This window comes from Phascolarctos cinereus, unplaced genomic scaffold, assembly GCF_003287225.1.
Source record: "Phascolarctos cinereus isolate Bilbo 61053 unplaced genomic scaffold, phaCin_HiC Scaffold_726;HRSCAF=1367, whole genome shotgun sequence".
In the NCBI taxonomy this organism is placed as follows: Eukaryota; Metazoa; Chordata; class Mammalia; order Diprotodontia; family Phascolarctidae; genus Phascolarctos; species Phascolarctos cinereus.
This window is the reverse complement of record NW_027556098.1, coordinates 241,032,899-241,046,467: the sequence shown is the minus strand read 5'-3', so window position 1 is coordinate 241,046,467 and position 13,569 is coordinate 241,032,899. Positions and strand designations below refer to the sequence as shown.

General features: G+C 34.8%; 1 protein-coding gene across 3 annotated transcripts in view; it reads right to left on the bottom strand.

Moving 5' to 3' along the window:
* Positions 1-5,497: 5,497 nt before the first annotated feature.
* The window catches only part of ARL5A (ARF like GTPase 5A), a 32,331-nt gene continuing 24,259 nt past the window's right edge, over positions 5,498-13,569 (bottom strand). For all 3 annotated transcript variants that reach the window (XM_078147035.1, XM_078147034.1, XM_020970318.2), the window contains one exon: positions 5,498-12,380. Coding sequence is in view for 1 of the 3 variants with exons in the window: in XM_020970318.2 (XP_020825977.1) it covers positions 12,332-12,380 (49 nt within the window). In the remaining 2 variants the exon portion in view is untranslated. The remainder of the gene's footprint in view (positions 12,381-13,569) is intronic.

Here is a 13,569-nt window from a genome sequence, read left to right as displayed (position 1 = left end):
TCTCTGGGCCTCAATTTTCTCATCTGCAAAATGAGGGAATTGGACTAGATTACCTTTAAGGTCCTTACCAGTTCTAAATTCATGATCCCACAGTCTCTGAGTCATACTGCTCTCATGTATTTGCTCTGTCCTTCAAAGCTGACAAGTATGAGTAAAATGAAAATTCAAAGCTTACCACTTTAAAAAGCTAGCAGCTGTGTGATTTGTCCTTCATTCTCAAAGAGGACCATGACATCAGGGAGATAAAGACAATGACTTGCAATTGACTTTATTTTCTTTTGTTTTTTTTTAGGCAATTGGGGTTAAGTGACTTGCCCAGGGTCACACAGCTAGTAAGTGTCAATGCTTGGTCTGAGGCTGGATTTGAACTCAGGTCCTCCTATTGCAATTGACTTTGAGTGAGGAGGGGCTGTGCAAAGTCACCAGCTTCACTTTCTCCTCCAGAGCCATATGAATCCATCAGATATATTAGATATCCATCAGGACAACTGGAGATGGCTCAGGATGAAGTGGGACACTGCAGCCCTTTTAAGCTAAGGTCTTTTCAGTTTCTCACTTTGAGGCAAAATTCATTCAGTGAATAGGCTACTTTAACAAGTGAGTCAAGGGATGGCCCTTTTAATAAAAAAAAATCAAACTGGGAGGGGAAGAGCCTCAGAGTTGTTGGTCAAAAGAGAAATAGTTATTATTTACATTCACTCTGAGCCTGGAGGCAGCTATTCACTCATTCAAATTGGACAACAGGTCCCTACCCAAGCACCACTTAAAAAAGCTGGCAACAGACTTCTACTGGAGGGTAAATGGGGAAACCAGTGTTTTCCAACTTGTCTGCTGATACTAGATGCTGGTGGACTAACTGCCTAACCCAACTGCCAAAACAACAGCTCTGAGTAAAAAAAGGAAGTAGGGATCCCCAAGATATATAACAGTATTTGTGAGAACCACATTTCTTCCTTATTAATCCTTATCCTTCCTGATCACATTTGCTGTCGGCCTCCTTAAAACACTCTTTCCCTTAGTTTCAGTAACACTATGTTATCTTGGCTCTTCCTCTATGACAATTCCTCCTTGGTCTCATCTTATTGCCCCTTAACAAAGGCTGAGGACACTCAGCTCTTTGCCCTTCTGTATGTTTACTTATTCATGGAAATTGTCCTCCCCCAGAGCCTCAATTATCACCTTTTGCTTGGATCACTATAACCACCTAACTAGGTTCAATCTATTTTTAGTGCTGTCAGACTCATCTTTCTTAGATGCCAATTTCCTTCAAGCCATTTCCCTGATAAGTGGCTCTCAATTAGAAATTACAATCTTAAAACCCGGCCTTTAATTTCTTGTATAAAATTTGGCTCAACCTTATTTATCCAACTTTCCCTATGTCCGAATATTTTCTGCTTCAACCAGGAAGTTATCCTCACTGTCTATCGCACCAATTTCTACCTTGAAGCCTTCATTCATCCTATTTCTTTTATCTTGGAATTATTCTCCACTTATTTAACAGAATAACTACCCTTAAGGTCTAACTTTAAATTCTACTTCTACATGAAGCTTTACTCAGTATCCTGATAACTTAATCTTTGAATTACAGTTTGTAGTACTTGATTTAATACTATTTTATTACTTAAGTAAAACAATAGATTAGTCAAAATATTCCTTAGATGAATACTCTCATTTTATCAGAGAACTGAGACCCAAAGAGGTTAATGATTTACCAAATCAGTTTGGCAGAGCTGGGATTAGAAACCAGTTCTCTAGACTCACAATCCAAAGATCTTTCCATTGTTATATTCTCAATAAATGACCATTGGACATGTATCTCTCTCGTGCACTCTGCAATCCAGCCACACTGGCCTACTGGTTTTCATACATGACACTCCATATCCTATCTCCATTCATTTGCACTGGCTACCTCATAAGGCCTGAAATATACTCCCTCCTTACCTACACCTAAGTCCCTCTCTTCCTTTAAAAGGTACCTGAAACGTCATCTTCTGCATGATACCTGTCTTGTTCCCTCCTAATGCTAGTTGCCCTCCCCCTAAAACTACCCTGTATTTATTTGCATTAGTTCACTTTGTATTTATGCTGAAAATATGTGCTTTCCCACCCTCTCAGAATGCTTCTTGTGAAGGGCTGTTTCATTCTTTGTAACTACATCTCCAACATCATGAACAATACGAAGTATAGGATATTGTGTAAGATAAAAATGTCCCTGTTCTGAAGGAGCTAATGCTCTAAACAGGGAGAAATTATGCATACACACATACATATATACACATATGTATCCATATACAAAGCACATAAAAGGCAAAGGAGGGGGCAAGGTTGTGAAATCATCTAAATGCCAAACTTAAGAATTTACATTTGATCCTAGAGGCAACAGGAAACCCATAGAATTTATTGATTGTGGGCAAGGAAATAATATGATTAGATCTGCACTTTAGAAAATTCATTAGTAGCCATGTGGAGGATGAATTAGAGAGAGAAGAAACTTCAGGTGTGGGGGAAAATTAGGAATCCATTGTATACCGCTACTAGATCTGTATCCTAAAGAGATCAAAGAAAAAGGAAAAGGACCTATATGTACAAAAATATTTATAATAGCTTTTCTGTGGTGGAAAAGAATTGGAAACTGAGAGGATGCTCATCAATTGGGGTATGGCTGAACAAGTTGTGGTATATGATTGTGATAGAATACTATTCTGCTATAAGAAATGATAAACAGAATGGTTTCAGAAAAACATGAGCAAGACTCATATGAACTGATACAAAGTGAAGCGAGAAGAACCAGAACATTGTACATAGTAATGGAAATATTGTAATAATGATCAACTGTGAAAGACTTAGCTATTCTAATCAATACAATGATCCAAGACAATTCCAAAGGATCTATGATAAAAAATGCTATCCACCTCCAGAAAGAGAACAGATGAAAGAATTCTGTGTATAGATTGAAGCATACCTTTTTCATTATCTTTTTTCCCCAATATGGTTAACATGAAAATGTCTTGCATGATTTTATATAATTGATAGCATATTGCTTGCCTTCTCAATGGGTGTGGGGAGGGACTGAGGGAGGAGAGAATTTGAAACTTAAAATGTAAAAAGAATTAAAAATAATTTTTTTAGGCAATTGGGGTTAAGTGACTTGTCCAGGGTCACACAGCTAGTAAGTGTCAAGTGTTTGGTCTGAGGCAAAATGTGGGGTTCTAATATTTGTAATTTGTCACTTTAAAATCTATTGCTTATAACTCATATTTTATTATTCAGTTAGAAACAATAAGAATGGTTTAAGTCTCATCTTTTGTTTCTTTACTAACGGATATTAACATATCTCTAAGTCATCTGCGAACAACAAAATCATTACAGCAGGTTCTATTAAATGCAAACACTTTAGAAAGTTGCAGGTAAGGAGAAGGGAGTGATGGTAGGAATAATGAGAAAGCCTCTAAAAAAGAGCAAAAATTTCTAGACCTAATGGTAGTTTTAAGACATTCCATATATGGATGTCAAAGTTCTGGATAACTTTTAATGGCAATAATAATGAGATAGATATTATAGATTAGAAAATAGGGAAATGAAGTATGTGACACAAAGGAAAGAGGACCTATTAGTTAATCAGTCAAATAAGAATTAATTAAGTGCTTATTATGGGCCAGGCACCAGAATACAAAGAATAGCAAAAACAGTCCTTGCCCTCAAGGAGCTCACATTCTAATGGAAGAGACCACATGCAAATAAGTAAGTACATACAAGATGCCTACAGAGTAGGCAGAAGTTAACTTTTGAGGCAAAGGCTCTAGCAGCTGAAGTACAAGTAGAGGGGACAATAGAAAAGTCACTTCTTTGGGAGACTTCATTATCTATAAAGAGGCTATAAGAGTGAGAAGACCTGAGTTCAAAATCTGACTCAAACATTTATATTTACTCACGTCACTCTGGGCAAGTCAATTCATGTCTATATCACTCTGGTGCAGGGAGTTCTTGGACTCAAAGTTCTAATACAATCACAGATCTTTCACTACTACTAAAATGGTATTAAGCAACTACACTCAAACAAGGATTTTAATTTCAAAAGACAGTCAAAAGTATGACAAAACTTTATCTAAACTGGCGTTTATTAAGCACCCAGTGTATGCATAGCACCACTAGTTAAGGTTTTTAAAGTAGTTCCTAAGCAATGTTACAATTCAGTTATTGAGATAAACCACAAGTGTGTATATGTATGTATGTAGTTTCCAAAAAGCAGAGAATGATACTAATGATACACCTATTACTAGACTATTCTAAAGAATCAGAAAAAGAATGAAGAAGTAGGTATTGAGGATGGCTTAAAAAGAAGCAAAGGGTTTGGATTAGTGGAGAGGTGGGAAGAGTTAATAAAGAAACAGAAAGGCTCTGGTGCACATACAGGAAGACAAAGGTTAGCCTAGACTGAAATGGACAGTCCACGACACTTCAAACACTATATTTGGGGCGGGGTGGGGGGAGTGGGGGGAGCTTCACAGGCAGATACTAAATGCTCTCCAAATTCATAATCACACATTTGGGATTTTACATGAATGAAATGGGAGTAAGAAGGTAGGTTTACTTGATAAAATCATAAGCAGCCAGAATTAAGGGAGCTAAGCAGCAGATAAAGGTCATGATACCAATCACTGTTAGGAAAGAAAGGAAAGGCAAACCAACCAACCAACCACTAGACTACTGAGTGGCGGAATTGGACTGTGGAAAGGGCACTAGATCAGCAATCTGAGGGCCTGAGCTGAAATTCCAAACCTGCAGTTTAGAATCTGTGTGCCCTTGGATTAGGCATATAAACTCTTTAGATCTTGGTTTCTTTCCTCCTTTGTAAAATAAGAGGGTTGGACTATGATCCTGTGACGCTATCAACAGAGATGAGGTGCTTACTCTTGGAAATAGACATTCAAAAAGCCAGGCATTTGCTGGGATTTCAGCAGCCTTTAAGTTACCCACTAGACAAAAAAGCCTCATCCAAATGAGCCTTCTGATTTTGGGAGAATGGTTACCATTGATGTGAGACATAATTTTCTAAAATCAAAATGATCTGCATTCAGGGTAGCTGATCTGAACTCTAGGGAGGCTCATTTCATATGTACTGTCATTGCTTAGAGTATATGTCAACAGGAATAGCTGGCCTAGATATTTCTATGTTTAGTAACATTTCCCAATTAAAACTACAACATCTGAACAACTAGCAATGGTTAACACTATAAAAGGTTACCATTTCTGAGGTAGGAAAAAAAGAGTAGTAGAGAATTTTTACTTGGAACTTATGAAAGTCTACCTTCTGTCTCACAGTAGGTCTCTTCAGAAGAACTTAAAAAAAACTTATCATTTTGTGATAATGTAAGTAAGCATCACAATTTTCAAAAGGACAACACATCTTGTCATACAGTGGCTAAAAGAAGTACTTCAAACTACTCCATGTATATATCAAGTGTTGAATTACAATAAAAACACTGACAACATAACATCAGTGGAAATGGAGCCATTATAATTAACCTTCTTACAACAGAAGATATAATGTGAAACAGTAAATATGGTTAACAATTTTACTTAGTCTTGTTTTTTACAACATAAGGCAAAGAAAATTACTCCATGTCAGTATCTTCCCAATAGCTTTTAAAAAAGTAACTTATATGTTTCATAGCTGTACAAACATACAAATAGTCAAATCTGATTTGTCATCTCTGCATATGTACACCTGAACATTTCTGTAGTTTACTATTTACTTGTGAAGCATTCTCATAAGCTATTCCCACCAAGCAAGCTCCTTGCTCTGTAAGAGGTAAGTTTTAGCCTTTTTTTTTTTAATGGACAAAATTATGCTAATTTCTAAGCATAAAGAAGTGGAACACCTGCCTAAGCACCACTGAATCTGAGTTCAGTCTCATGGAAGTATTCTCTTCTACTTTCTCTAAATCCTAATACCTACTGAAGACTCTTCAGAATTTTCTATAATGCCGCATATTCATATGTAAGAAATAAAAAATTCTGAGTAGTAGAATCCTATCTCACCATATGATATCAGCATAAAATTTGTTTGGATATTAGCAGCCAAGTTTACCAAAATGCAGGCACCCAAATTCTCCAAATCTTGAACAGAACTTGTCAAGAGAAGCTTTCACTGCTAGGAATTCAAATTTGTTACACTAGCATGTGTACAGAAAATGCTGTATACCCTCCCCCCACCCCCCAAAAAAGGAGTATTTGTAACATAGGTTAAAGCCCATTACAAAAAACTCCCAGGCACTACAATTTGTTGTATTATTACTTAGATAAATCTGTGAAAGGAGAATGTTACAAACAACAGTGAAGTATAGAATGGGTAAAATGGATGAATTAAACAGAACAGTGAATTCTGAACTTTTAAATTAACCAACAATAAAACATTTCACACACCAAATGTCAGTCATTATGCACTTTCCTCAAGCTTAGCAACTAATAAAGCCTTTAAGCCTTGGCCTAGTAAAGGCTTGATGTAGTCACTAGCACATAGCATAAGGTCCCAGTGTCTATGAGAATGATAGAAATATACGAGGCAGGGTGCCGTAGCAGGATACCTAGGTTCAAATACTGCCCCTGATATTACCACTGACCATTAATAAGTTGGTTCCTTCATCTTGCAAAAACAGAATAATAACACTTCCATGATTGACCTCACAGGGTTTTGTGAGGAAAGCACTTTTTAAAAAACCATCAATTGTTATTTTACAAGAACTCACTAGTAGCCTATATAAGAAACTGAGCTGAGTAAGGCTGTTAATTTAAGGAAACAAATAGAACCACCTTGGAGGTTTGGGAGAGAAAAGGGTAAACAAGAAAATACAAATTTCAATAAGGTAAACAGGGATTTCAGGAAACTGCATTCTATTTTAAAGAACCCGAAATATAAACTGATGAAAATATAGCAAAGTACCTCTATCTACAGTCTATAGTTAATACATTAAGGTCAACAAATAAATGGGGCATTTGTTCAGAAGACATGGCAAATAAGCTCAATCTATAAAAGAAGTTGGATTTCCAAGTAAACTTTTAAAGAAAAGGAAGGAAGGTATTGGCACTAAGAAAACTGGCTCAGAAAATGCATGATGTTCAATGAAGATTACCAAATACTGAGAATAGCCCACATCTTCAAATACCTTTCAAAAAATTTCACATAATAGGAAATCTGTTATGGTGTAATTTTCTGTAGATTTGAAGCTATCTAAAAATAAGAACAGAATTAAGTTAGTAAAGGTCAGGTCTCATTAGGGCAATCATCAGTCCAACATATGCCTAATCATAGCAAATTCTGTTGTAGGATCTGCTGGGCTCCTTTGACCTAAAAAGCTTTTGCTGTTGTCTTTTAATAAAGGAGATAATTACTTAAAAACACTGGGAGCTACGTTGACAAGCCAAATGTATATATGATAATATGCAAGATGACATTTATCAGATGGACTTAATAGCTGTTGCAAATAAATTTTAGGCAATTCTTGAACACAGACTCTGAGTACTTTCTACCAAAAACAGTACACTGAGCATGAAAAGCACCAGGAAGCAAGTTTTCAGTACAATGGTATGGGGCTTAACCCATTGATCACGTATACTGTATAACTTATCTCAAGTTTACACTTTTTGGTCTGGACTTGTGATTTGATTAATGGAGAGAATTCCTGGTAATGGAAATTCCCTCTGCCAATGCAGACAGCAACTGTTTTGCACTCTATAGTTTTAGAATCAAGAAGACCTAGTTTCAAATACTGACAGGATGACCCTGGGCAATTCATTTAACCTCTCAGGGCCCCAATCCAATCTCAGAGGTTAGTTCTCTATCCAGTATGTTTTGCTGCCTCTTGATTGCATTTAATTTTGTTCAATTTCAAATAATTCTTCCTGTCACATTAAGATTTAATAGAAATAGTAATTTTTAGTCAATAGAATCTTTAAGTTTCAAAATGTGGCTTTTCTTTTTTTCCTACCATTAATGCTTTGGGGAAGTTGCAGAGTGAAAACAATTTAGTTTTTTCTACGAATGAAATTTTAGAAATCTTGCTCATAATATGCAAAAACAAATAGCATGCAAAGTTATAGTTCAGAATTCCCTTAAAATATACAACTTTCTCTTCGACCCATTTACATTATGTTTATTTTATAAAAGATCAGGCTTGTTACATGGAAACTGTTTTCATGTAAAATGCTTTACTGACTCCAATATTTTTTGGAGTTTTTCTTAATTAAACATTATGAAAAAAATACATGGGAACTTAACTGCATTAGTTTAAAACATCATCTTTGGGCTAAAAAACTTTAACGTACATGTAAAGCTCCTTTGAATGATTACTTACCAACCCCACTCCTGTTCCCAAGCGGTATAAACAAGCATCCATCCTTTCATACACAACACTACCTTCCTTACAGAGACATGGCAAAGATAATACACACATAACTTAACTCCAGTCCAATCAAAAAAGTGCTGAGCTGGTAGAGACTGGCCATTCCTGCCTATAATATTTGGGATTGCTCTTCATTTCTCTCCTTGTTCTGTGATTAGGGATTGGAAACATCTAAAATTTCATGAGCCAGAAAATCTGCTGCCATTTTAACTGTGTCCCAATAATTTAAAAGATTACCAATCTGATTGTGCTTTAGAATCAACAACATGGCATACTTCTCATAATATTGCAGGGTTAGGGTTAGAAGAAGGAGAATTTCTATTTTTAGGTATTTTAATACTTAAGAAAAAAGCTTACTCAGCTAAGTCGTGGTCCTCTCTCTCAAAACAATTAAGAATAGATCACAGTATGGGATCTCCTCAGAGATCAATCTCCTTCATTTTACTTATGAGGAAACTGAAGCTCAGAGAGGCCAAGTGTCTTGCTTAAAGTCAGCTAGATTGAACTAGAACTAAAACACAAGTCTACCTCATGACTCCAGTGAGGTGGCTCTTCTACTACACTAGCCTGTAGCTATTCACCAGGCACCTTGGAGAGGCCAGGAGGAGGAAATATGACATAATTCTATCACTGCTACATTACATGCATTCATCACAGTTAAGACTTCAATGTTATATAGTATTGGGTAGTAGAGCAGACAAATTTTTGAAAGTCAGAAAGTGTTTCATGAACTATCCTAGAACCTAGATCTCCCCTGTCTCTGCATTCCTTGCCCCATGAAAATCATACATCTAAAAGGGAAGAATTAAAAGTTACAAGCTTAGGTTTATCTGCATTGGATTGGAATGATGGTGCTATGGAACCAAGGCCTAAAAATTTCTTATCTAGGAGCCCTCAGACAACATATTAGGAATTTATTTCCTACTTTATAAATTATATTAAGATTAAAGTTAAAGCTGAATTTTCATTTTCAAAGAGTATCTGTATTTTTAGAGATTTCATAAGTATAATTTATCACTCTGAAAACTAACATCAGTTACATGTTTTTGCCTAATCTTACCATTACTGAGGGCAAATACTCCTTTCAAAGACAAGTCATAAGTCTCCTAAATTAAAATTGTTTTTCATGAAAAAAAGCTGCATACTAAAACACAAAACAAAAACAAACAACCAAAAAAACCCTACATAAAAACTGGCCTTTGTTTCAACTCACCTACAGTAAAAAAAATTATAGTTCATCATTACGAATATCTGTGAACCTTTATTTTTACTGAGAATTAAAATGAATTGTTGAAATGAACCCAAGAACTATCAAGATGAGATTTAAGTCTTCATCTGTGAACCTGAAAATTTTTCAGTTACAGACCTGAAACTGTGTACAAACATGAGGGCTTTAGCTTGTTTCAGAGGAAAAAAATTACTTTCCTAAGTGCAACACATCCTATGCATTCTCACATTATTCCAACAACAAACTGCAGAAACTATTAAAACTACAGCTTTGATTGACACATAGTTTTAAAATCTAATTTAAAATATACTTCACTTAAGCATCCATGATTTCATCAATATGGATTCCTTGCACTGATGTACAATTTTTCTTCCAGAGTTTCTGTGACTGCAAAAGTCTCTCCAAATTTAGCCAGACTGGTCCTTAGACAAAGATATATTTCATCACTGACTACAACACAAAGCCTTTCCAACTTGGTAAAACCAAGTATATTTAAAATATACTTTTATTTAAATTGTGTATTTAACAATATACAATAAATTTGGAAAATAAAACATCAGGAAGAGAGCATACTGGAATCAATGTGACTTGGAGGAAGCCATTAAAGGGACCTATGTTAGTATCCAAAATAAAAAAAGTTAAAGTAACAACTGGAAGGATGCTGAATGTACCCCTACTTTAACGAAGTCTCAACTTTTAACTACAGCTACAGTTTTTGAAAATCAGGTCTAAAATACCACCTGCATTAGATAAATAACTATAACTTCTTTTTCCTAACAGGTGGTTGCAAAAAAAAGTTTAAGAATATCTGGAGTTTGGGAATAAATACAGCTTGAATCAATAAAGGTCTATAATGAGTCATCTTCAAAAGCATACTGACCGTTACATAATTAAAATTTTTATGCTTCCATTTCAAGCCTGAAAACGTATACTGGATATAACAACATAAAACACAAGGCCCTTAATGTTAAACCCTGAAGCGATAATCTACCAAAACCACATGCTTCTGACTTAGTTAATATTTTATTATTTTTATAACATATTTTGGTAGTAATGACCTTTAAATCTATATTATTATTTATGATATGTACATTTATTTCTCCCTCAAACTTCATTAATTTTGAAAAGGCTCACATTAAGGTTTAATGTTATTTCTTGTACAGTTTGGATTATACTGTTTTGAAACAGTTGGGATTTTAAACTTAAGCCAATATAATGCACAGGAATTTTTTAAATGATAATAGTATTAGTTAGTATAAAGGCTGTTCATAGTTATGTAAGAGGCTTATACTGTGACTTTAAGAATTTTTTTAAAAATATCAATTCAACATTTATAGCACTTTGAGTAATAGTACTGTAAATGGCAATAAAGTTTAATATAGATTACTTTGAAAGTCACTTGCCATGCAAAACCATTTGGAAATCATAATAAACACAGAAATGTTTGCTTTTTCTAGTTGCTTAGTTATTAAGCAATATAGAAGTGGGAATAAGCCACTTAGCTATAATTTTAAATATTCTCAAAATACTGATGTTTTAAAACTAAAAAAGTGAAAAAAAACTTCTTGCCTTCCATAGCAGACCACTACAAACCAATGGCAGAACCTCCACATTTCAGTGACCAGAACAGTATGCATCACTCTCAAAGATGTCAAACTCATTCAACGGTGGCCATATAATTTAACGCATGTACAGTAATTCTAACTAAAACCCCAAATTTTTGAAAGGTCACACCATCTGACAGAAATATTTCTTAAAATGTTTTCTCTCATAATTGATTCTCAAAATTTACTTCCTAAATTGTATCCTCATAATTTAAAATACAAGCTTACTTAAATAGACAATATAAGTCCTTAAAAAAAAACATTCTGGAAATAAATTAGTGGAAGTCGGTAATAGTAAATCAACTACTGCATAAGAATTCCACTCCAGTGTACCACATCTTTTTGTGTGTTTATGATTTAGTCTGACCCCCTCCCACTCCCAACTCCCTAAATTTAGAAACTTTCAGCTTTCTTTTCTTTTTTTAAAGAAGCAGTGCAAAATTTTTCTGGGTAAGTCAATACACTACAGAGAACATAAAGGACAAAGTATAAGTGACATATCAATATCTATGTACTGGTTTCATTCTAGGTATAAGTAAGCATATTATTCACTTAGTTTAGGTATATTATTTACCCTTCTCTAGTATATAAATCAAAGCCTTTAACCTAAATTTGAAGTATACACACAATACATATACAAACTGATGCAAAACATCTTTCTCATATGTAACATTACATTTAAAAAATAGTGGAAATTGAATACTTGTGCCATTGATTTGTTTTTTTGACTTAATCGAACAAAAAGACAACATTCAACTTAGGGAGGGTTATACTGATAATAAAGCTCTTGTAGTTAAAATTGTCCTCCTCTCCCTTTATACTTACCACAGACTATACAATGTCCTGAGAGGATTCATCATGACAGAAATGTCAATCACAGCTTTAAGACCTAACTTCAGAAGAAACTGATATGAAAGCAAACTGGAACACGGGACTCCATTTTTCTTTTCAAAGAAGTGGTCTTAATTTGTTTCTTATAGAAAAAGTTTGTCAGTTTATTATAAATATATCTAACCCATTAATTTTTTGCAGCTTTCAGGTTAATTATAGTCCAGCACTTCATTTATGCAAAGTCTACAAATAGAGGTCAGTAGAGATCATCTAATCTTAAGTCGTGACATCATCCATTCAAGTCCTTGGCACAATCTATAAATAAAGAAAATAAAATTATCTAGTTAATATTTCACATTTTAAAAGAATATATACTAATGGTAATTATAGCTCACATTTATATGAGGCTTTATAAGAAACATAGTATGAGAGAGCACTGGATTTGTAGTTACAGAACCTGGATTCAAATCCTAGCTCTGCTAATTACTAATTTGCAATCCTGGGCAAGTCATTTAATCTCTAGCCCTAATTTCCCTCATCTATAAAATGACTAGATGACCTCTATGGTCCTTTCCATAGATCTAAATCTATGAACCTTTTACAAAGGCTTTACATATAGTATCTTAACTGAATCATACAACAACTCTGAGACAGGTATTTTATAGATGAGGAAGCTGGGGGTTTAAAAGGTTTAGGTGACTTGCCTTTGGCACTGCTCTACTGAAAAGTTCTCATATGTTTTCTTTGGTTGTTTTTTTTGTTGTTGTTGTTAATCTTGTTCACCCCTTGAGAGCCTTCTTTAAGGCTCAGACTTACCTGGATTTCTATTCCCTGTTCTATCTATATTCTCCTTCATTTTCCTGGCTTCAACTTTCACCTCTCTCTATACACCTTGGTAGACCTATACTAAATCTATACCTTTAGGTGTGATTTCCTGCCATATTTGAGTACCAGTCCTAAGCCTTTTATTTCTAAATATTTCCTGTACATCTGTATGTGAATATACTAATGTGCTTTGAAACTCAACATGTCTAATCCTCTCCCTAAAAAAGATTCCAATAAACAAGCCTCATGTTTCTGTCAAAAGGACTATATCTTTCTATTCTGCTAGGCTTGCAACTATAGAATAACCTTTGACTCATTTTGCTCCTTTGTTCTCTATATCCAGGTACCAACTAGTACTTATTTCTTATTTTAAGAGAGCTCCTTAAATCTCTTCCTTCTTTCCAATTCCCATTGTAACCAGCCTCAGACAAGGCCTTCTTCTCAGCTCATAATCATCTCCACGGGTTCAATGTTTCCCTACTACAACCCATTCTATCATGATATATCACAATTAATCTTCCTAAAACACAACTCTTATCATATATACCAAAAATTGCCTTGCCTCTGAACTTCAGGCCTGCCTATATCACATGCTAACACCACTGTCTAACCCTAGGTAGCAGGTATAAGGGAAGACTTTGGTTCAATGATCAAGTTCTATCCCTGTTACTGGCGTGTC